Source organism: Accipiter gentilis, chromosome 17 (genome assembly GCF_929443795.1).
Source record: "Accipiter gentilis chromosome 17, bAccGen1.1, whole genome shotgun sequence".
Lineage (NCBI taxonomy): Eukaryota > Metazoa > Chordata > Aves > Accipitriformes > Accipitridae > Astur > Astur gentilis.
In genome coordinates, this window is record NC_064896.1 from 9,212,412 (window position 1) to 9,238,070 (window position 25,659).

A 25,659-nucleotide genomic window follows, 5' to 3' on the forward strand; every position below is an offset into this window, starting at 1 on the left:
TTTACTAGACCTCTCTAATTCACATAGCTTTCTATGTTCTCTGTCCAAATGGGTACATTTTTCTAAAACCACAAAGGTGTTTTCGGGTTCTCCAGCTAAGGCTTTTTGCCAGTGCTGGATGGAGTAACCATTTCACATGTTACTTTGTTTGCTACACTTCTTAGTTTGCTTTTATCCAGCTGCTTGGAATTACTGAATGTTCAGCTCATGTTTGGCCTTATGCCTCACAGCTTCATTGACTGTGTGTAAGCTGAGACCAGTTGGTTTGCCTTTACTCATCATGAGGTGATATGATAGCTCTGTGTTTTTACAGAGAGACACACAGATAAAAGTAAAGGCAACATGTGTTCTTTGAACAGCTCTGGTGATCCCCTCTTGTTTTACAGCAATTTAGCTGGCTTTTTCCACTTCAGGTTTCAGGTATACCTCCATTACTCAAAGTTGTCTAGTTGCTTGTGAATTATTTTTTTTATCCCATTTCAGAGTATGATCAGATCATGAGTTTTTTTCATCATTCTTCATTTTCTAAGACTAAGTTCCAGATCTCCTCATAAAAATCCTCATAATTTTTGAATTTGCCATATTACTCATATGAATTATATGCATCACTATGACCTGCCTCTGTGGTTAATGTGACATTAATGTCAGTACCCTCACTCTTTCATAGAATAGTCTTAAGTTTCACAAAATAACTTTATTGTAAAGATATAAAGAACCTGATTCTTAACCATATCAAAGCATCAAATTCTTAATCAGGTTCAATTTCTTTGATTGTTTTTGCCTATATAGACCACAAATGGTTTGGGGTTTTTTTTTGAGAACCAGTAGAAATAAAAGATACAAATCTGAAATTGCATCTAGAACTGCAAATACTAACTTTCATTTTATCAGCAGACAACACAAACTTCATATCTTGTTCAAAAGATCTGAGCAACTTGTTTGTGAGCTCAGAGGATAGTTATCATATTGACTCACTTCTATCTATGCTTCCAGATTTCAGAAAATATTCTTTAACTTTTAATTGGCTTAGTTGGCAAAATCTTCCCATTTCTGAGAAGCCAGAGTAGTCCAAATAGGCTCGGAAGATTTTTAAATTTTGACAGCTTAGATAACTTTACAAGTACCCAACTCCTTTGTAATGGCAGCAGTAGTTGTGTTTATAAGAAACAGTCATACTGTTTGTTCGGACACATAAAATCAGCAACCCAGCTCTGTGAAATCTCTAAAAAAAAGCCTCAAGCTTTCACCTGTTATGCCCAAAAGTACTCTGCATTTGTTTTTAGAGCTTGTCACCACCACTAAAAACAGTTCATCCTTTCTATCCAATATGGCAAACTCGGATACTTACAAACCCTGCCCAGGGAGCACAGTTAGGGCTCCTAGTCTTGGGGATGACTGGGCATAGAAGCTTTGCGAGAATGTTTTATAACTGAAGATTTCAAGACCCAAGTTTAGATGCTGTTTCATCTGTTACGGAAGTATACTACCACTACCTGATCAGTGCACCCAACAGGGAGATAATTTCCTGGTATGACTGACAGAAAATGTTTCTGAAAAGAGATGAAGAGAGCAGGCATGCAGAAATATGATGCAACCACAAAAAACTATCTTGAGACCTCACAGACTGATTATGAGGAGAAACCATTTAGCCTGTAACCAAAGGAGGGACAGTAATGAAAAGGAAAAAGTCTAAGTTTCTCATGTTCCCCCTCAGGGATTTGGGTGGAGACTCTGCAGCAGTTAGTATAGCGATGTTAATGTTGCTGTATTTGTCTCCAAGAGGTTCACGCAAAAGAGAAGTCCTCTAGCATCAGTGCCGCCTGTCAAGGGCAAAACAGAGAATAACTGCTCTTGGTACAAAAAGATAAACGCTACTTTGTATTAGAAGCATGGAAAGTTGTAAAAATAGGGCCTATTTTCAGGTGTTTTTAAGGAGACCGAGTAAGCAGAGATTGTAATAAGGAATAAAATTAGAAAATAAGTAGATAAATGTGATCTTTTTGGCAAAGGTGGGAAGTTAAAGGGAAGTTGTGCCTCACAAGTCTATGAGATAGTGTTACAAATGGAGTTGTGCCCTGGAAAGCTAATCCTCATAATAGAAATGAAACTTACTTTTAAATTCAAGTTATTTAAATAACTGATCAGAATATGCATCTGAGGCACTTCATTTGTATGGTGCTACTTGAAGAAGTCATAGGATAATTACTTAATCCCTTAGCATTTTTCTTATTACTGCTTCTTCATGTAACCCATCTCAGTTTGAAGTTTTGTCTTTTTGTCATTTAAAAGCTTTATGGTTCTTGCCCTCACTTTGGATTTTACATCCTACAAAGTTATAATTTATTAGACCAGTAAGGGGCAAGCTGACCTGCCTCAGAAAGAAATGCAATACACTGCTACCTATGTAACTACTGTCCAATGCCAAAGAATATCACTTGAATTTTATTTGTATTCATTGTTCTTCTGACAAGTAAGCAAAAAATTTGCAAGTCTAACTATGAAGCTGGTCATCCTCTCACCTTCCCCAACATAGATGCTAAGTCAGTCTATCATCAAAAGGCTGGTGGAATAGGAGTAAGGAATATTATAGGGAAAGGAAACCCAAACCATTTTTTATAAAGACCTACCTGTATCATTCCATTTTAGTTAACATGGCTACTTGAGCCAGCTATTTGCCTAGGCTTTCCTGATAATCATTAGAGAGCCAGGTTCCTCTAGAGGAATACTCTGGATCTACCTATTGCATCTCAGGAATGCTGCCTTCTCAGATATAAACAATTGAGTCACTTCTTTCAGACTAAATATGAGAAGGTATTAATAGATGGGTACAGCCAGTCTAAGTTTTAGATGCTAAAAATTCAAGGTAGTCTTACATCAACTAATAATGCTAGTCTTACATCAACAACACAGTACCAATAATCTACCAAAAAAGTGTTATCGTGGTCATCATTCAAATGCATTTTCTATAGCAAATGTTTCACCAATAGAAAAGTGCCCAATTCTGACTAAATGTCAGTTTAATGACTTAAGAGTTTTTATTTATTTAAAGTGCATGGGGAGCATTACAAATTCAACAGAATCTCAGTACTACAGCCAAGACTGCTGATTTTTGTTTTATTGGTTTTTTTCCACTTTTTTCAATATGGAGTTAGTCCGCACTACTAAGATGGTATACTTCATCATTAAGAATTTTAAAACTTTTCTTGCAAGATAAAATTGTCCAGCTTTTCCTTCCTTATTTTTTCATGGGCACAACAGTCAGAGATTTATATTAGTGATCAGTGTAATGGACAATACAGGTAATTGAGGAGTTTTACTATGCTGTTCATTAGCTGTGCTCAAATCTATGAAAAGGGGGCATTTTTTTTCCCTGTACTGTTTTTGAAAGGGCAGCTATGTCTTTTTAATATCACATTAACAGCTGTCTGAGAACATGCCACCACTAAAACTTGATGAAAAAAACAAAAGCTTTGATCTCAAAGCTATTTAAGCATTCATATTCTAACACCTGTAATCTATTAGAAACAAGTTTGTATCTTTAAACTGAACAAATGTCTTCCTTTAAAGATAGTGACAGTAGTAAAATATACTATAGGAAATGCTTTGGTATCTTTAAAATCCTTAGAAAATAGGTAGATATGCAGAGTGGAAAAAACCAAACTACATGGGATGGGATAAGTGGTCATGGTTTCCCTTCTGGTTACAATGCAACTTGGCTGTGCAGCTTGTAAGGTTTTGAAGTGTTGGCTACTACCAAAGAGAGATACTGAATTTTACTGAGCCTTACCTTCTGCAAGGCATGGGGACCCTGCAAATTAAGACTCATGCTGAGCATTGACAGCCATGGGGGCTGGAAATCTGGGGACTCTGTTGCCCCTTAAGTGTTCTGCATCATCTTTGGCATCAGATCTCAAGCAAGCCTCTTCTCACTGCCCAGCTGTCAGTTCTTATTCCTCTTGCAGCAGAGTAGGCCCTTTTCTTCTCCTCAGAGAGGCAGGCTTCAGCATTCCAAAGAGGAAAAACACTTCTGATTTGGATTTCTACTGTTTTGCCAGTTCTCAAGAAGTGGGCAAGAGGAGGGAGGAGAAATACAACAAGAATTTAAGCATAGATTATCTGGAATTACCCTGTATATAACTCAAACTGAGCTAGTCACAGAGCATGTGACAGACCCACAGTTCAAGCTGATCTAGCATGCTTAAGTGGATTAGAGGGGGTGGAAAAAAACCCCAAACCAAACAACAAACCAAAACCAACCACATAGGGCAACAAGGCTACAAGAAGTTTGAGTCTAAAGGCTCAACAGTAAATGAGTTTTGGGTTGCTAGGACTCCCAATCAGTGCTTAGAAGTTAGTTATATTTCACATTACTACTAGAAATAAACTAAGCAGTTCTGACCTAGTTCCTCACTGTGGCAAACAAAACAATTAAAATTGCAGTATACTAAGTGATATCCCCCAATAAAGGTGTAAGTGTGATGCATCACACTGTAGATGTGATGTACTTAATTTTTGCTTTTGCAAAAATCTGATTTCAGATGCAAGGCACTGCAGTTGTATGGGTAGCTAGTAAGCTGAAGACAGATGTAAAACCTTTTTTCTGCATCATTTAACTCCTCAGGTATGGGGTAAGAACAGCTTTTTTATTTCAGTTAGATCTACTGCCTTGATTTATATAATATATGCCACTTAGAATTATATGCCAATTATATTATATGCCACTAATATATGAATTTTAGACCTATTATCAAACAAGGCTACTAAAATGGCGTGCTTTTTTTGATTGCTACCAGTAAGTTATTTTATCCAGATCTATTAAGAGACATCAATTAATATAACTAACTATATAATATAACTAACCAATATAATTCACCAGTCAGAGGCAGATTACTGGACTCAAAGCAATAGCACTAGGAATGAAGTGAAATGCCAGTCTTTGTTACACAGATTTGCGGAACAGATGTTTTGAATTGCCTCTCTCAGCTTTAGACATACATGCCTTTACTTATCAGCCTTCATCTCTATTTAGCTTCTAACATCTATGAAAAAGGAACACTTAATTCATAAATACTTGCCTTGAGTATGTGATTTTTGCAGTTTTAATAACAGTTTATTCTACCTTTGCACAGTCCCAAATCTCAGTTCTGTGAAATCTTCCATGAGACATCAGGCAAAAAAGAACTGCCAAATACAACACTGCCAGGATTCTTAATGCATAGAAAGCAAGAGCTACTTTTGTACTGTAAAAAATAATTCAAAAGCTGGAATCATTTATCTGTTACCCTATTTGTAATTATCATCTTTTGAGCATACAAAAACCCCTCATCTCCAGCACTGTTCCTTTTCCTTAAGTTCTGCAAGAAACTATCCTGAAGATAAAGCTCTTAAGCAAAATGGATACAAGTCTCTTACAGTGAAGAGTATTAGTATTGACATAGAGTTTGCTCTCTCCTTTACTTCTTAGAGTAAGAGCAGTTTGTTTCAAAGTTCAAATACTATACATGCTCTATAATTACTGCAGTGTTTCATCAGTTCCATCCACAGCCACTAGAGAAGCTGCTATGTCAGCAGAAAAGCAGTGAGCAATCCTTACACATATATTCAGTAAGCTGAAGACCTAATAAATGCATATCAGCTTAGTAGTAAACATCATTCATTACCTTTATTCCTCCTCAACAGAAAAGCTGTAGCTAATAGAAAAGCTTATGCTCATTTTTCAGTTTCTAAATATTCTTAGAAGTTTGTAGCACAAATCAAGGCTATACACTGTTTACAAAAAAAATCCTTCTTGCCCCATTACCCTATCCACTCTGAGGTTAAAAAAGGTTTTCTGTTCTGAGAATACACAGTGAAGATTGTCAAAGGTAGCAGTAAACAAGCAGAGACATACTAGTTTGGATCAAAGCTGGAACATATCAAAAGTCCAGAGACCATATTAAGTCCTACAGTCAGGTAAGAGCCTGTAGAATACCTTGACAACACATATGGTTGGGTGTTACAACAGTCTCAAAAATAATCTCAAAAATGAACTAATTACCCCTTCAAACATGCCATATTATCAGTCTGCATATTGTTACATGTAAGTGAAAACTAAATCTGCAGTCCTCATAGCAAGTCTAGACAGAAGTTTCTTAAGACAAATGATGTCAATAGAAAACTAATAACCTTGTGATTTTTGTCTAGCAGCAGCAATCATTTGAGTTTCTGAATCTTCACATTCCAGAGTCATATTTCAGTACATAATACTCAGCCCACAACATCAGTATAAATTCTGACTTCATATTAACAACTTCTTCAGAGGATTTGGTTACTGTGCATCCTGCTTCTTTCTTCTAGTGCAACTCACAACTTCATCTTTTTCCCTCATTATTAACTTGACACAGGAATCATGGCCATGAACTAGTCGAAAAAAAAATTCTCCCAGGAGCACAAGGTCATTCAGATGTTCTTGTTCTCAGCAGTCCATTACTTTGCAGGCAGTTAGCCAGCTAGAAAGATTTAACCTTCTTTTTCTAGCTCACTGGATGACCAAAATTGCAATGACCAAAAAGATAAACAAGAGCTTGCTTGAGATTAAGAACTCCGAATGCCCTTCCCCTGCTCTCAAAGCTTAACTTCGTCATTTATCTTCTTTATTTCTTTCAAGCCCATATCTTGACATGTACAATTGAGATCTTCCCATTCGACTCTGTTGCCTACCTATAATCTTTTGGTGACAGACTTTGCACATTTGTGAACATAAAGAATTTCTTGCTCCCAATAAGTATGTTTAAGTGTAACTGGGTGATCTAGTCCCTGTATGAATCTGTCACACTACCTCAGCACCGCTTTCCTTATTCCTCTCCAGCCACTTGGCACAAGAATGCATTAGGAAGTAGCAGCTACCCCCTCATTGAAGGAACTGGTTATGATAGCATATTTTCATACATTCTGTATGGCACATCTAAATATTTTGATGGTTTTAATATTTTGTACCTTCTATGAAAACTGGTTTGCTGCTAGGTGATTCTAAAAGTGAGATTTGGTAAATAATTATTAGAAATCTTATACTAAAATTATGGTTGAAACAATAGACAAAAGTATAGCCAAGCAATTAACTAGTAGGGGTAGTTATTCATAAGTTTTGCAGTTCTTTGCTCTTTCGACTAGATGTTCCTGTACACTAGATGAGAACAATGTTGAAACTGACCACGTGATTGAAACTGCTTTAAGTTTCAAGATCAAAGAACAAAAGACAAGAATAAAGACTTCAAGGACAGCCAGCAAGAACTTCAAATGGGTCGGTGGTCACAAAACCAGCCCTTCGACTCAAATGGATCCTTCATTGCACATGATCGGATGTAGGCAGTACTATGATAATCAGTTGCAATAATTTTTAAGTCTATGTATGCTAATCTGATTAATATGCAATTAGTTATTCTATATAACCTGTTTGTGCTAAAGCTGTGGCATGCACACTGGGTGGAATTATCCTCCGTGCATCCAGCACTGCAATAAAGAATGCCTGCTTTCTAAAACTCCAAAATGAGTCTTTGAGAGTTTTTTCAACCCGCTTTTCAATACCAGTTAGTCATTTAGAACATAGTCCATGCTTTCTCATATGACAGAGAAGGATGTTGGAGAATAGCTCAGATGAAAGAGCACTAAGCACCCTCATATGCACCATCAAGCTTAACATAACCTGCACCTCGTTTTGCAATGCAAGCCTTTTTCTGAGATACTCCATTCTACATAATTGGAGACTCCCACTAGGTATGAAAGCTTCCTTCAGAGCCGAGGCCTCTGCAAAGACCTTTCTGTGCAGCCTGCTCAGCTCAGATGCCAGGATGGCTGGGGGCAGGAGGTCCTGCAGGCACTATCTGTAGCCACTGTTCTCTGGGCTTAATATAAAGTCAAGGGCAATTTTTTCCTCCAGCAGAGACCAGGAAGCTCCAAATGAACAGCAGGTAACCATGCAGGTGAGTTTACTTCTTTCAGACTGTTTTCAGGATGCATTAGACCACTCCTTAGAGCAGCTGGAGGCTTGTTCCACCACAGAGACCCTACCTTTCCGTTCCTGTAAAAATTAACTCTATCCCAGCTGAACCCAAGACACTTTCTCACACAGGGTGTTATGATGGTTTACATCTGTGGAACACCAAATTCAAACCTGCAGTCAGTCTTTCACTGTGTTCTTGAGGACAGTACTGGTGACAGTTGCTGAAGCAGCTAGATCTCACCATTGTATCAAGAATTCAATGCAGCATGCAGAAGCATAGCAGTTAACAGATTAACAGCATCAGTGCAAGTTTACAGATGAACTACTTTTGGCTGAAATGAACAGTGTTGATTCAATAATCACAAATACAAGTTCTTGCCTTGGTTCCTGGGAAGCTATAAATATGTCAACAAAAAGGGTCAAACATATCAAGCAGTTGGACTATGAAAGAAGCAGAGAAATCTTTGACAAAGTTGAAGTTGGCCTCAATAAATCAGAGGCACCAGTTCCTCCTCCAGTCAAATTACACTCAGGCTGGCTAGCAACCAGGGATGATGTCTACGTGTGCAGAGACAGGAGCTTAAAAACATTTTATATTTACTGAAGTGCTTCCAAATGGGCTGTACCATATGCACAAGTACCTCTTTCTTCTTCCTAGTGTTCTACAGTTCAGTGCATTTAGGAAACGCACCATGCACACTGCAGTCAGCCTTGTTAAGAGAATATACCCTACCTATAGATGTGTGCGCACACAAGCATGTATCTATACATTTATTTATACAGCTTAGTTAAAAATTGTCTTAAGTGCTTGGACATCGCAATCAATATGAATTATGTATGAATCATGTAAATAACACACTTGAAACAATGTAGTTATCAAGAAGTCACCCACCACTTCCCAAGTTCAGACTTATCTTTGGAGTACTTCAAACTAGACATGCAGAGTACCAGCATTAAACAAAAAGTGCTGCACACTTCCTTAGCCCTTATATCTTTTCAAGCTACTTAATTCTGAAGGGACTACAGAGAAAGAATAGGATACCATAGTCCCATGAAAATCTCACAATTCCTAGTTACTACCTCTTCTCTTTTGAATGCTAGCTGATCAATGTGCACAGTCCACTATGGCTCTTTCCAAACCAGAACCCTTCTCATTTGAAAGCACACTGCAGAACGATGGTTTAGCAGTGACTACAGAAGAACAAACCTTTTAAAAAATACAGCATTAACAGCAAGTATTTCTACAAAGGTATAGCAGGAAAGATGCTGTGGAGAACTCCAACAACAGAAACAAGGTCACTTGCGTTTTAGCAGAGTCGGTAGGCTTATCTCAGCAATCTTGTGCCACTAATACAAGAGCCAGTAGAAGACAGTCAGTCAACCCTTCATATCTTTCATTTGAAAAAAATAGCAAAGAGGGATTTTCCAAACACCTAATTCTGTTAGGTGTACAGAAAAACAGGTTTTATTTGCAATGCATGCAGTGAGGCTCCAGTGCCCCTGAGAAAGAACTAGGTTAATTTATTACCCAAGATGTAATTGTGACAACCTTTGACAGATAACTGGTGTAGGTAAGAGGGGAAGGGAAGAACCCCCCTGTTGTGGTTTCAGCCCAGCCGGCACCAAAGCACCAGATGGCTGCTCGCTCACTTCTCCCCTCCTCTCCAGTGGGATGGAGAGAGAATCAGAAAAGGGGGGGGGGGAGGGGGGGGGGGAGAAAAAGGTACAGCCTCATGGGTTGAGATAAGGACAGTTTACTGGGACAACACAAGGAGAGAAGAAACAATAACAGTAGTACTAATAAAAGAATATACAAAACAAGTGATGTGCAATGCAATTGCTCACCACCTGCAACGTGACAGCCCCCCCACCCCCCTCCCCAGCCTGCTCCCCAGTCAGATACTGGGCATGATGTCATACGGTATGTATGGCTAGTTCAGGTCAGCTGTCCCAGCTGTGCCCCCTCCCAGCTTCCTCTGAAAACAAGCTCCACCCCAGCCGAAACCAGGACACCCCCCGCCCCCCAGGTAAGAAAGACAGGAAGAGTAGCACACAGTGGAGTTCAAAAGCAGTCCCAACAGATCTGTAAGTAACATGTCCAGGATCTATCTGAAAAAGTGAAGTACCTCTATTATGCCCTTGAGGATCAACCAACAATCTACCTAATTATCATCCACACACTAAAGTAGTGAGACAACCAAACTTTACCTGAGCAAAGTGGGTAAGCTGAATCTCATGAGACACGAGTGACAAAATCTACTCAACGACAGCTAGGCAAGATTTGGTTCTCTTAATCTGGATGACTGTATGCCAACAGACAATCATGATCTAAATTACAGTCTTCAGAATCCATGTTTTGAGATGCAGAGAACACTGATCACAGGAAAGCACCCACACCACGCAGAAGAGATCTGGAACGAGAAGTGAGAACACCCCTTCTGAAGATCCTAGAATCAGAATTGCAGTACTTAAGCTGGCCACAAAGATGAGCTAAAGGGAATCCTACCTCATTTTGCAAGGTACTTACTGATTTAGAGAAGATAAAATGCAGAAAAAGTTCCCCTCTCCGGTGGAAAAAGATGCATCAGACACTAAGCCCAGATTCATCCACTAGAAAGAAGTTCTGAAAGAGACTACTAGCAAAACACAATGTACAGTTCAGTTCTCGTTACTGCTTCAGCTTGTGGCAGAAGAGTAAGAAGCAAACACTGACTTCCCTATGATGTCATTAAGAGAAGTGTAAACACATAAGTCTAGGCACAGGGCAAATCACAGGCTTGGAACAATTTGAAACAGAAAGCCAAGCCAGGTCTGGGCAAGTCCAAAAGATTTCATGAAGTATCCTAGCAAAAGCAGGAAGGAAGATGCCTCTATTTTTATGCTAAGGGTTTTTTTTTTTATTTTAATTTTATTGCCTTAGTCTTCCTCCTTGCTGTAACCTTACATATTCAAACAACAATGGCACAGAAGAATGCCAAATCCTTACTTGTTAGGAAGCAAGATGCAGAAATTAAAAGAAGTTAAATACTTCACAAAAAGGGTTTGTTGCTGCTGCTGCATTAAATTCCATTTTCCATCTTGGTTTGGGAAACAATACAGACACTTTTATAAAGAAACCTGAAGCACTTGTATTACACTGGAGAAAGCACTATTTATTCTGAGAATCAGAAGTGATTGTTTAAGTGTATCAATAGAGCCATCGGTTACATACAACAAATACTTCCTGATATAACTGTGTAAGATGTATGTCAGAAAACAAAATCTCCAAGGAAATCAAAGCTAATTTAAACAGGAAAATAAGTTTATAACGAGCATAGTAATAACCTGATTGATCTTCCTCATAAGTCTTTCATAACTCCTCAGTGGATTTCATACAAAGAATGAATGTCACAGCAAGTTTCCACAGGAGTGTGCAGATGACAATATAGAACTCACTGTTTTCAAGAGGTAGATACTAGGCTTAACAGGAGCAAAAAGGTACGTTTCACTCAAGGGCCTGGTCACACTGGGTTGCATTTACAATGATATAATGAGATTGTTTCAACTATCTTCTTGTCTTCTCAGTAACTACCTGTCAACTCACAGAACAGGGGGAATGCTTGCTTAATTAACAACAACGTTAGTCAAGACAATGCCTGACACTTTTACTCAAAAATAATGGTTTAACTGGTCAAGAAGGCATGATTCATCCACTCTGCCAGGTAACAGAGACACAGGTCTGAAGACGCAGTGAGATATTGCACATATTGCTGGTCTAGCCACTTTTGCAACATGCTCTTACTTGAGTAAAAATCCTTTACCAGAGAAGTCCTGAGGATTAAATCCATTGCCCTTTGATATCAACCGACATCATTATTCCTCACTTTCAGATGACTAAGCCTCCAGTCATTTCAAAGAGCACTATGAAATGTGGTAATGCGTATATTATTCAGCATGAGCCATTCAAAGCAAGCTTATTTCATCCTAACTGCTGCTAAATACACTGTAGGAAGTCAAACCTGTACAAAGGTACTAGACTTCAGTCCATCTCACAAATGCATTGAAGTATGTTTTAATAGACAACTATAAATTCCATTGCATGCAAGTCAAATTTGATTAAACAGGCTGGGTAACACAGCCATTCAGAAGAACCTTCCAAGTACGTTCAAACGTTTGTAAGCATATGTGAGCAGCATAAAAGTGTTGGTAAAAGATGGCAAAAGGTGTGGGGGTGGTGTGTGTACATGCCCCCATACACCCTCCCCAAAAACACATCTCCAAAGCTTTCCCTTCAAGTTCAGGGTTCCTTGTACAAGTAATACAGTTAGTGGGTAAAACACACCCTACACCTCAGAACAAGGTCACACTACGTCAAATCTAGGTTAAATTCCAGGCTTAAACTCACATCCCACACAAGCTGTTAAAACTAACAATAAATGCAATAGTAAGGAAACACACTGAAGACCACTGGAATCAGCATGAGGGTAAGACAACCTAGTTTCCCTCTATTGCACCCTTTAATTAAAAGGCAAACTACACTGAAGGGTGAATTCCACTCACCACCACTTCTCACACCTCATGCCAACTGATATTACTTATCAGGAATGGAGGGAAGGGGGACAAAATACTCCTTTTTCAATTTTAAGCTCAGTATGAACTGTATAGTGGACTGATATGACAGTTCATTAATGGAGGGAAGGACAACATACTAGAAGACTTTGTTGAACTGCAGACAACAGGGCTGAAATACAGTTTCAACTAGTTTGCTGCCAGCATCTCCTTCACTTTTCATGGCTATGTAGCTAGTAAATTCAACTTGTTAGCAAGGGAAAAATACTGCACTGGAAAGGACTAAAGTTTCATTCCTTAAAAGCATGAAACTTAAGTAAGACAACACATTGCTCTACCTGGACTGCAAGTCATGTGTTGAAATGAGCGGTTTTGTTTCCACAATTGCTCAATAATTCCCTTAATTGTTCAATAACAGATCAGAAAGTGATAAAAGGACAGCTGCCAACCTTAAAGCTAATATACAAAACATTTTTGGTCAAGCTGATCTGGAAGCAATTCTGAACTGAAGAAGAAAACTGAATTCCATCAATTATAAAGTACAAATAAAAGGGCAAATAAATAAAATAGTTACCAATTCCACCTCTGATAGTGTTTTCCCCCTCAATTTTCACACAATTGATCAGTTAACAATTTGCAATGACAAGTGCCACAAATTTGCTGCAGAAAATGCAAGAGGAAACAATAAGGGCAATGCCATTATACATGTGTGGGTTTTTTTTTTTATTTCTGTATGCAATGTAATGTTTAGGCACGTTGCTTGGGACACCTTCTAAAATAAATCATTGGCCATTGTTTAGAGTATTCTTTTGGCTTTAAATACTGGTCAGGAAAACAACTGATGTAAAAAATAAATGAATATAACTATTACAGAAACAAAAATGAATTTGTATCTAAAAGTGCAGGAGGTGAAGTACTTTAACCCTTTCACCAGACAATGTGGCAATATACAGTATATTGCTTCTGTTTGTTTGAGAAGGCTGTTGGAATTTTACACTGACATAGAAAATTATAAATTACACAGAATTAGTTTCCATAATCACTATATATATACACAAACCAGCTGTGAAAAAAACTGGTTTAGAACATACAAATGAAAGCCTCACACAGATCAGTACAGTGAAAGTAACAATTAACATGCTCTGCTGCCAAAATTTGTATTAAAAACACTATATACTTTTAAAATGCATGTACTGTAATTACATTAGCAGCACGGGCATTTAATTTACTTGACTTGTCTAAAAGGATTATAGCGTTTTAAATACGCAGATTGTTCTGAAATGTTCCATTGTATAATGCATTGTATTAAACTAAATCTTGGTGAATGGGTTAAAAGGCAGGTGAATCACTTAAACACAACAAGCTATGTGCACTTCAAATATTCTAGTGTTTCACCTGTAAGGTATTGTTTCAAGCAAACAAGACTTAACAGAACATATGGCTTTACAGTAACATCAATTTGTCAACTAAGTTGTAGCAATAAATACTTAAAACCTCTACCAATAGACTTACATTTTTGATCTGTTTTAAACAATACGGAAAACAATTACCAATTAAAAAACCTGTTGTAAAATGTTGAACACCAAAAAATTTTCATTTAAATCACTTTTGTAAGCTAAAACAACCAAAATAACATTTATAGGGCATTTCAGTTTCAGAAGAAACATGAATTCATTTTTTCTTTTCTTTTTACAAGGTGAAAAATGTATGAAAACTGCTAAATACTTTGGTCACACTAATCATCAAATAGTTATGTCTCAAATACATTAGATTTGTGTATTCACTTTTTATAAAACTATTCTTACAGCCATTTTAACTATAGTAACACTACTGTCATCATTACATGGGTAGCAGGATCTTATTTCACAGGCCACCCATTATTTAGAACAATACAATATAAACATACGCAAAAATTATTGGTATTTCTCAATGTGCAATATTTTTTACACTTATGAATTTCTGTACAATGTCTTAAAATCTAGAATATAAATGTTGCTGGTCCTGATCCCTTGCGAAATTAGTGCAGCAGTGACTGGCTTCAACAGGGTCTAGATGAAATCCTCAAGAAACACTCAAACACCTGGATATCAGTTCACTTTCTTCAGCCAAGGTAGTAGACATCACATATCATACAGGGCCATTAACAGACGCCTCTCCTAAATGAGTGTGTTGATCAGTCCTAAGAGGCCAAAAAAGAGAGATGTAATTATACAAGAAACAAGAAGAGTCCAAAACAAATTTGGGTAGGTACAAAAAAACCCCCCCAAAACCAAACTGTCCCAGATCATGTGGAGCATGACCCTTGAGCTGGAGAGAGGAAACACAAGCTAATAGCATGCTCATCCCATTTATTTTCTGGAGTCCAGCATTTCTGGAGTCTTCATTGCCTAATTAAGCATAGCACTTTAATTAACTGAGCACACCATTGAAGAGTGTTTGATCTTTGTTAACTGAGCTATTAAGTGATCTCTAGAGATGAGGAATCTCCCCAAGAGAACAACTAATAAAAAGCACATTTCTGATACTTCTCCAAATCTTATTCTGTGAGACAAAATGTGGTATCAGGAGTATTTAAAGTTGCATTTGAAAGTAAGCAGCTAAGACACAACAGGAAAAACAAGAGTGTCTTAAAAAACCTGCTTTCATTACTAATCTAATCTACAAACTGCCATTTCACATATACTTTGGAAGTGAGTCCATTAGCATGAAAATTTCAGCAAGTATGGAGAAAAGTAAGGAGCAAACCTACAACAGTGAAAACAATAACAGTATATACATTTCTAGATAAGAAGCTTAGTGTAAAAGTGGGCTCAATTGCTCTGGACTAACACAAATAAAGAGATCAAATCAGTAGTGCATGAGAACATTAAAGAATTGCAAGCAACAAAGGCAAAAAAATCTCAACTTCCATTCAGTGGAAGTCTACTGAATACATTTGAAAACTCCTTTAAAGAATATAAATACCATTTGGAACTACACATGAGAAAAGTTACCTGTAACTCCTGTTCTCTGATGGTGTACATCACAGAGAAGCCACTCGGGTCCGTGCTCTACATGCACATGACCAGCAGGAGTCCCCTAGCTAAGTCTTTGGCTGCTATGCTCTAAAAACACTTTTTAAAAAAATATATACACATTAGAGAAAAGACAGACAGCACTAGACAAAAGTAAACAATTTTAGAGAAACCTGGAAGGTAAGAAACAAGGGCTGCGTGGACAGGAAGTCTGACAGTCCATACAGCAGTAAGTCATTTAACTGGAAAAAAGTCCATGACAGAACAGGGCTCCTAGCAGAGATTACTACTGCTGGCCACCAGCCAAAGACCTACCTAGGGGACTCCTCCCACTAGTCATACATGCATGGAGCCCCAAAACCACAATTACGTTTATCTTGATATTTATACTGCGCTTATATAAGGATCTGCTGTGACAGCCACCTTTAGAGAAAGTACTGAGCTTTGCTGAAGCCCCATGGATTCAAATGAAAGAGGTTCTTGAGATTTCCTGCAACTCAAAATCAATCCAAAGAACTGCTAGCTCTGAGGGCCCTCTGTTGATTTAGACAAGCACCTTTACTCAAAAGGCAATCACCTAGTACCCAAAGACTTCTTCCCTACATTTTAATGCTTATCAGCATTAAAACATTGTCTTGATAAAAACAGTACCTCCACTAAAGAAGAGGCTGTGAAAGACAGTTTCTGGGTTTCCCACTTCAACTAAGTATACAGGGTTAGTTTTTTTTCTTAGAATCCACTTCTTGATTAAATTTATGGAATTTATGCAGAGCAGAAAGTTCTGGCTTACAGGAAAAGGTAGCAGTGTTTTAGTATAACACCCAGTACCACAGAGGTTAGACATACTAGCTCATAAACAAGTCTAAAAAAAAAAATCTAAATTTGTCAAACATGCTTGCATCTTTCTTAGTCTGCATACAGCATAATCAGAACATGCAGCAGAGTTCTGTGTTGCATGTAGAGCTATACTCTAAATATTTGCTTACAAAAGCATTTAAATTTTGTCTTCACTAGAAAGCTAGATATAGAATATAGCATCCACAAAGTCTTAAAAATGATTACTTCTTTCACAGGATTTGTGTGAAAAATACATTTCTCTAATAATAGTTTAAAATCTATTGAAGTCAAGAAACACAACAGCTTTTGAACTACTAAATTTGAACTTTTGAACTATTTAAATACACATTCAGAAAAGATATATATGTGTATGTATATTCTGAATTCTGATTTTCAGAACCATACCCCTGTTTATACTGCAAGGCTAAAGTGACTCCTAGAATTCCTTTTAAGCAAGCAAAATACTCTCTCCCTTCAGAATATGCTTCCATTCAGAACATCCTCAGCTCCCCAACAAGAAGGCAGCATGCAGAGCTCTGACCCCCCAAGCCCTGCGCTCCTAGAAAGAGGAGCAGACCCTACATATTACTCAGGGTTTAGTAAATACACATTCAAGTTTTCCTTTTACAAGAGTTTTTTTTGAGACAGTACAGTTCCTCTGGTCACCCTCGAATTACATCCAAACCAGGAAATGGCAGCATACCACCCTTTGCCTTAACACCAAGAATCAAGCCTGTGGGATTGTACCTGATGTTCAACAAGCCATTAGTTTGCTAGGAAACCCGTAAACTCTTGCCTAGATATTAATTTTAAAGTACTCATGAATACCTAAGTTCCAGAACAAGGTCTTCACTAAATACTGCCTTCAAGGGTGGAAATCTTCTCACCTACCTTAAAGTCTTCATTGTTTTAGGCTTTTAAGATAAAGATGAATCTTGCTCTGACTGAAGTCTAGAAACTAGTGCAGATATGAAACACCTGCATTAAGCATTTCTAACACTTGGTGATTAATGTCACCCTACATGCATTTGATTTTGGTAATGCCATACTAGACCTGGAGTTGATTGTGTACGTTTCCATACCATTGTAACTTGGGAGGCAAAAAAATCCCCAAACAAGTACTTCAACAGCAAATGAAACAGGAGAAATACTGTCACAGGAGAAACTGCCTTTGTCAAATACCTTTTTTTGGAGAAAGGAGTACTACCTGACAATTTAAGAGAAAAACTTATGCAAGAGCAGCTTTCTCTGTTTGGTAGTACTCCCCTCAGAATTGTATCCTGAATTACTATTCTCTAAGACTGCACTATTAGCCAAGCTGCCAAAGAAAAATGTCATCTTTTCTTTCCTCCAATAAGCATGCTGAGCAATCCAGGCTCCTCCATATTTCAGGCAAGTTTTATTTGAAACAGATTATTTATGTACTTTGAAAAAGTCTTCTCCAAATCTACAAGTATTCAGATTAATACCTGATGAAGACAAGGGTGCAAGTAATAACTGATTCACAATCACACAAGCATGACTTAAGGCACCATTTCCTTTCCATACAGCTGCACTAGTGGACTCCCCACGAACTGTTCTGCAGTATAGAATACAGAATGAAAAAATGGTAGACCTAACTTATGCAAATTTTCAGGACAAAGTCAAACTTATTCCCCTAATGACTTTTTTTTATCATCATTTTCATTAAGTGTATCAATTCACTATTCTAACTTGATAACATATCACAAAATAGAATGGGAATATTGACAACACCCTGCAAGACAAATAGTACAAGGCAAATGCATTTTTGACAACTCAAAGAGTCTTACAATCAACAGAAAATATAACTTTTGAGAATTTCATAAAATAGATGCAAATACATGTTTAGATTGAGCTAATCTCAGAACTGATAACTAACAGGAATTCATTAATCTCTTTAGATCAATTCTATTAGAAAAACATGCAAACTGCTATTTAGAAGATTGAAAGCACCCTTAAATGCAGTTACCTCTGTTCTGGACTGCTGTTAGTAGGCTGCAGAGCTGAAGGAGCCTCTTCTGCAACCTCTGCATTCTCTTCTACTACATATTTACAAGAAGCATCCTGCGAGGTAGACAATTTTCCTTCCTCACTTAAAAAAAAACACAAAAGGAAAGAAGTTTAAATTTACTTATAAGGAAATTTCAGGCTACATGAGAAAATTGGGAGATGGGTCCATATGTCACATGCAAATGTATTTAAGTTGTGATTGCAACATGAATACAAGCACACAGCTCTAGACTTTACAAACACCTAATAATGCACCGGTGTTCACGTCCATTAAAACTTGACTGGATAAAAGGGCAGGAAATAGTGATTACAAATAACATCAGAAAGGAAATAAGGAATGTGTGTGTGATGCCTGAAGTGGTAACAATCAATCATGATCCTTTACTATACATACCGATAGGATTTCAACACTCTGAAGCCAGAAGTATGCAAAAAAGGAAAAAAGTATAAGAGAAATTCACGATTTCCCCAGAAACTGGCATTAAAGTCTGTCCATGAAACACATCAGAAGAATCATTAACTCATCATCATCTTTAATAAACTCCCTAATAACTCCACGATATATGGGTTAGGCAGTACTAAGAGTGCAGCCCAGTCTATTTAATGAACTTCCTCTCAGAGACAAAACTAAACATAGTTCAGTGAAAAAGCAGTACACTCACTATATAAGACACTACCATGTAACTAGGCAGCCTCAAAAGTCATTAACAAACAAATACTTGTGGTTTTGTCTCTTAATCAAAGTTTTTCTGCCTCTCTATTCCACCCTTTCCCACCTCAGCCACACCATTATGAGTGCACTAAAATACAAATTTGATCATACACTGGCAAGATGTATATAGATAACAGATATAAAGTAGCTCTGAAGTAGACACAAACATCAATCTTATACCTCTGTGGCAACAAAACTATATGCAAGAAGCCAGGAACATTTTAAAGCCACTCCCCTCTGCTGATTTTTCTTCCTATTCTCACAGTTCTCCTTTCAATCAATGCTTCAAATTTCAGTGAATCCCCCTCTTTCCTCCCATGCCTCCTTATATCTGCAGAGCCTGTAAAAATATTGTTTTTTGCATTTTAACCTCTCATCAAGATCCATTTTTCCCCATTGTATTGGGTTTGTGTGGCAGGGTTTTGGTAGCAGGGGAGGGGCTACAGGGGCGGCTCCTGGGAGAAGCTGCTAGAAGCTTCCCTGGCTCCAAGTCAAACCCACCTCTGGCCAAGGCCGAGCCCATCAGCAACAGTGGTAGCACCTCTGCAATAACGCATTTAAGAAGGGGAACCTGCAGCAGAAGAGGGCAGTGGGATGTGAGAGAAGCCCCTCTGCAGATACCGAGGTCAGTGAAGAAGGAGGGGGAGGAGGAGCGCCAGAGGAGGGGATGCCCCTGCAGCCCCTGGGGAGGCGGCAGGCTGTCCCCCTGCAGCCCATGGAGGGGAGCAGGGGAGCAGACGCCCACCTGCAGCCTGGGGAGGAGCCCACACTGGGGCACAGGGATGCCCCCGAAGATGGCCGTGACTCCATGGGAAAACCTGTACTGGAGCAGCCTGTACCTGAAGAACTGCAGCCCATGGAAAGGACCCACACTAAAACAGCTCATGAAGAACTGCAGCCCATAGGAAGGACTCATACTGCGGAAGTTTGTGGAGAACTGTCTCCCGTGGGAGAGACCCCACACTGGAGCAGGGGATAAGCGAAGAGTCCTGCCCCTGAGGAGGAAGGAGCAGCAGAGACAACATGTGATGAACTGACCCCAACCCCCATTTCCCATGCCCCTGTGCCACTGGTGGGAGAAGGTGGACAAATCAGGGGTGGAGTTGAGCCCAGGAAGGAGGGAGGGGTGGGGGGAAGGTGTTATAAGATTTAGGGTTTACTTCTCATTATCCTTGTTTTGATTTGATTGGTAACAAATTAAATTGGGTTTCACCCCCCCAAATCCAGTCTGTTTTGCCCGTGATCATAACTGGTGAGTGATCCCTCCCTGTCCTTGTCTCGACCCATAAACTTTTTGTTATATTTTTCCCCTCTACATCCCACCAGTGAGGAGGAGTAAGTGAGCAGCATCATGGTGCTTTGTTGCCAGGTGGGCCTAAACCATGACACCCATCAGATCTCCCCATCCAATTTGCCTTCATACTCTTTATATTTATTCAAAATAAAATACTTGTCGCTATCACCATCAGAACCGGTCTCCTAATTTTTGGGGGTTTTTTTGAAAAAACCTGCCATAATGCTTCCCTTTTCAGTCTCCATTTTGAACTAAGTTCAGAAACCACATTTTTGTCATTTTCAGTTTTCCACAAATCAACTACCATGCTTATGATGCTCCTCCTCCCCTCAATATTGACCTCAACACCATCAATTTTCTATTGGCAGGAAACGATATAAAACTTAAGTCTGGAAGCATCCATATGCCAGGTAAACAGGCCAGAGTGGGACCTGCTCTCATTACTCTAACTGTCCCTTAATCTAGACCTTCCCCCACACCCCCCCCCCCCCGAATTGTTTTAGGTATTTATTCCAAAGGAGGTACTACTTTTCTCTCCCATTTCTTGTTTTGGTGTATTTAAAAGTCGGTTTAAAGAAAGCCACATAATCATTAACTTAGTATGACGCCACATACTTATCAGAATAGAGCAGTCTCCATATTTAAGAACTCACCTTTCAGCCTCCTTCTACATTTGCTTAATCTCCCCTTTCCAAATCAAGATGCTGAGTCCCCATTGCTAGAGGTTTTCAAGATGTGATTGGACAAAGTTCTAGATAATCTCATCTGGGCTCCCATTCCCACAAAAGGTTAGACCAGATGATCTTTTGAGGTCCCTTCTGACCTGGGCAATTCTATGATATTGCCTTCCTTTGCACATCTGCATCTTTTTAACTACAAGAATTGAAATGCTTACTCCACAGCTGAGGCAGGTAATTCCATGAAGGCAGGCAGGCACTGCCACAACATGCTGCCTCCTCATACTAGTTTTTGCACCACTATCAGAAGTCACAGAACTTTAAAGTGCATGTGAACTAAAGCAGTTTAAGGAAACGTTTAAAAACACCATGGATAACTAAATCCAACTGTAAACATCTAACACAATGAGTGCCTACCATATAAAGAATTCCCCAAAACACAGAATAAACTGGAGAGCAGATGCATCATTTACTAAGTCAGCAAGGCACTATGGTTCCATGCCACATCAGTCTGCACCAAGTCACAATCTCCCTCTAAACTGCTTTGGTTCATTTCCTCTAACAATGCCATTTGATTTATAAGCACTATGCAACAATAAATGCTTCCTCCTCCATAGTGTACAAAACATGAGAAGTCAGGTGCAAAAGAGGTTAGAGTTGGTATTTATTCCTTCAATAATCAAAAGGATGGAAGCAAAAGTGACTGAAAGCTGTTAGATTTCAATTCCTGAATGATCCAAGATCAACAGCACTACCACTAATTGGACAAAGTAAAATTAATTTAAAAGAAGGGCAATATAAGGACTAGCACTGGGAAGTTTTTTCTACTGAAATGGACTGGGATTTTTTAAAGCAACTTCCAAGACATATGGACAATTCCTTTTCAATAACTAAAGCCAGAATAGGGACAGATACTAATTATTCTAAAAGAATGAGAAGATGGTTGCATGCTAAGATGCTAGTAAGTATGTTCCGATTTGTCAAGATCGGGGCGGGGGACAACACACCAGCTTCAGTTAATAAAGGCAAAATTATTTTTGCAGGTCAGACTGTAGCCTCTATTTCCTTATATAATGATTTGATACCAAATAAAAACCACTTGATCATTAAATCTAAGATCACAAGATCTTAGTATACACGATCTCAAACAGATGAAATGCAAGTGTGTTTTATTCCCATAAAAGGATCACGTTGTTGATATATCTAATATGGACTATAACCATATTTAAGACAGTTATTCCCAAATCAAACACTTTGTATAAGAAGATACCAAAACTAAGGAGTTTGTTCTTCCAGTTATTCTAGAATTCTATGTGCCACCTGTAGTCCAGAACAGATTTGACATCACCATCCATACCACCAAGAGTGATCACCCCAAATGTGTGATGAGTTACTCTCAAAAGCAGTACTTGGCTGCCAACTTCTATCCTCCATCCTCCTGGATGGGGGGGGGGGGGGGGGGGGAGTGGAATTCCAATCCAAATCTAAATTCTGTGCAAAATTTAAAAAGCTTAGCTTTGACATGCAATTAACTGTATGTTACAAGAATAATTGTACATAAAAAAATGCACAGTAACATGCATCAGGGTCAAAAGTTATTGAGTCAGTCTTCCACTGAAATTAAGGCTTGCTAAGGAAAATCATACATTACAGTAACTAACTGGAAGTAAAGTTTCAGAACAATTACTTTGGGAGAAGATCGCTAGTTAAAACATCAGGAATTATCACTTGCAATGAACTCTTTTTGATGACAGGTAGTGTTCCATCAACAGTGCTTATTTTACAAAGGTAGGAAGACAAATTGGTATTCTCACCTTTTGAAAACAGCCGTTTCAGTTTTAGCATCTACAGTAAGGCTCAGTGTCTCTTTCATGCTGCCGTTCATTACTGTTTCAGTTACCTTGTCTGCATTTTCTACATCATCCTCTCCATCTGAGCTGGCCTCCATAGCAACACTTCCTGGGGCTAGATACATAGAAGTAATTTAATAGGTGGCTGGTTATGTTTCTATTTCATGAGCAAGCATATAAACCAATATAACCAGAACAATAATTTTGCAGGGTTTGTACACTTCTTGAATTCTTCCTTACACACAGTCACCTTTCTGCAACCCCGAAGTGTAAATACTTCCTACAGATGGCTTAAGTCATATTCCATAACTATTTTTTTTTTAATTTTGCAAGCCATTTAGTGATTTAGATGTTACTGCAACAGGTTTGCCTGAACAAGACTTTAGTAGGATTATAGTGATGTATTATTTTTCTGTACAGTCAAATTCATTACACAAGCCCACACAGCACAAACTTGACAGTAAGTTTCCAAGTACAGACAAGCCTTTGGGAAGTCCAGTCTCCCTAAACTTCTCATCTGCACTTCTTGTTCTGTCTGTTAATAATATATACAAAAACCTAATTAGCACATGTTTGGCCTTTAACCAGTTCATACACGTAGAAGAAAGAATTAGTGCATGCATAGCGAAGGTAACCTGGAAAGGAATGAGCAGGAAGGGGAAATTTGAACACATTGAGCCTACTGGCCTATTGCCACATAGGAAGAGACTAGAAGTTACTAGTCTTCTCAGGCATCAGCTCAGCTAACTAAGTGCTGAGACAGGTGAAGATTCTCTAACAGAACACACTTAGCTTCTTTGTAATGCTTTTTCTGTTCATGATGTGCAGGCTTTTTAGAGGAAATAGTAACACTGGTTCCTGTTTTAAATAGGAAACTATTTTAAATAGTTCAGAAATTCTTTGACAAGTTGTCCTGGTTTCAGCTGGGATAGACTTCATTGTCTTCCTGGTAGCTGGCACAGTGCTATGTTTTTGAGTTAAGTATGAGAAGAATGTTGATAATACTGATGTTTTCAGTTGTTGCTAAGTAATGTTTAGTCTAAAGTCAAGTATTTTTCAGCTTCTGATGCCCAGCCAGCAAGAAGGCTGGAGGGGCAAAACGAGATGGGCAGGGACACAGCTAGGACAGCTGACCCAAACTGGCCAAAGGGTATTCCATACCACGTGATGTCACATCTAGTATATAAACTGGGGGGAGTGGGGTACCGCTGCTCGGGGACTAACTGGGCATCCGTCAACAGGTGGCAAGCAATTGCATTGTGCATCACTTGTACATTCCAATCCTTTTAGATTATTATTTTCATTTTATTAGTGTTATCACTATTAGTTTCTTCTTTTCTGTTCCATTAAACTGATCTTATCTCAACCCACGAGTCTTACTTTTCCCGAGTCTTACTTTTCCCGATTCTCTCCCCCATCCCACTGCGTGGGGGGGAAGTGAGTGAGCAGCTGTGTGGTGCTTCATTGCTGGCTGGGGTTAAACCACGACACAAGTCATTTTCATTACCTGGCAGAACAGCAGTAGAGCCAGATAAGAGGTCTCTGGAAGCCTAAATTTTAAAGTTCAGGGAGATCTTTCTTAAGTACAAGTCTTAAAATCAATCTTTGCATTTCTGAATGCAGAGTACTTACTCTCTAGCTGTGTTGCAAGAGCAGTTATGTTTGCACTCAATGGATCAATTGGGTCTGTGTTTGTTTCCATTTCCACAGGAGAATTACTTCTTAAGGAATCTTTTGAGCTTCAAATACAAAGTAAAAAAAGCTTTAGAGACATTTCTGAATAGCAGAATGAAAGTGTTCTTAAAACAATATTTTTAGTTCTAGATCAAGGCTATGAGTCCTAGAACTCTACTGAAACTGAATGACAAGTTTGTTTGTAGTAGTCTTGGGAAGATGTGCTAAACAGAAGTTGAGTAATGCAAAATCCACCAGAACAGAGCTGACTGAACATATTTGGTGGTGGTTTTATTTTTACTTGTTTTATTTCATTTGATTACAATTATTAGTGGGCATGTTCCTGCTTAATAAGGTAAACAAGTATCACTGGGTCCTTGTAGCATTTCCAGTATTTTTAACTGACTTTCTAAATGTACTCTTTGTAACTTGAAAGATGGTTCTCTCCTGAGACTGCCAATGCAGTCATCATCCACAACAGAAGTGATTTTATTAATTAATTGTGTATACAGTATAGCTAGACATTTTTCATTCTGAAGGAGCTCAAAAGTCAGTCACTTTTCTATCCACCATCAAATGGCAGGTGCTATTACATTTAGTAGTGAAGAACTTGCTCTGAATCACTAACATTCTTACCTCAAGGAGGATGTGAATTCAGAAAAGGAAGCCCAGCCAGTTTCTTTTGCTGGCACAGGTTCTTCTGTACTCCACACATCAGACCCAACAGATTCCAGATTGGCACCATGCGCAGTCTCCATGGGTATATCAAAGTTAGCTGACCAGTTTGGTGCTGAAAAACCACCGACAAGTTCATTAGGAACAAATTTAAATAAAGAATATGAGTGCACATATGCCTAACACACTGATTCTCTATAACGTACATTCTAAAAAAAGCAGCAAAATTCATAACTAGACTTAAAAGCACATGCAGAAAAATCCTCTATATACTGTTAAAAAAAAGAATGCATTCCCTAGAACAGAAATTCTGCTAGTAAGGCAGAATTTTAAAAGCAGTAACTCAAGAGTATTCTGCTAAAAATTGAT

At 38.5% G+C, this 25,659-nt stretch overlaps 1 protein-coding gene across 7 annotated transcripts in view; it reads right to left on the reverse strand.

Annotated features, from left to right (window-relative positions):
- Nucleotides 1-9,701: 9,701 nt before the first annotated feature.
- PPP6R3 (protein phosphatase 6 regulatory subunit 3) overlaps nucleotides 9,702-25,659 on the reverse strand; it is a 78,545-nt gene continuing 62,587 nt past the window's right edge. For 4 of the 7 annotated variants that reach the window (XM_049820578.1, XM_049820579.1, XM_049820577.1 and 1 more), the window contains 6 exons: nucleotides 25,252-25,405; nucleotides 24,574-24,680; nucleotides 22,906-23,056; nucleotides 18,803-18,820; nucleotides 18,368-18,490; nucleotides 9,702-14,705 (listed from right to left, as the gene is read on the reverse strand). In XM_049820578.1, coding sequence (XP_049676535.1) covers nucleotides 14,654-14,705; nucleotides 18,368-18,490; nucleotides 18,803-18,820; nucleotides 22,906-23,056; nucleotides 24,574-24,680; nucleotides 25,252-25,405 — 605 coding nt within the window. In that variant the 3' untranslated portion in view covers nucleotides 9,702-14,653. Of the gene's footprint in view, nucleotides 14,706-18,367; nucleotides 18,491-18,802; nucleotides 18,821-22,905; nucleotides 23,057-24,573; nucleotides 24,681-25,251; nucleotides 25,406-25,659 lie in introns of those variants that run through there. The other 3 variants (XM_049820580.1, XM_049820576.1, XM_049820582.1) reach the window with 2 other exon arrangements.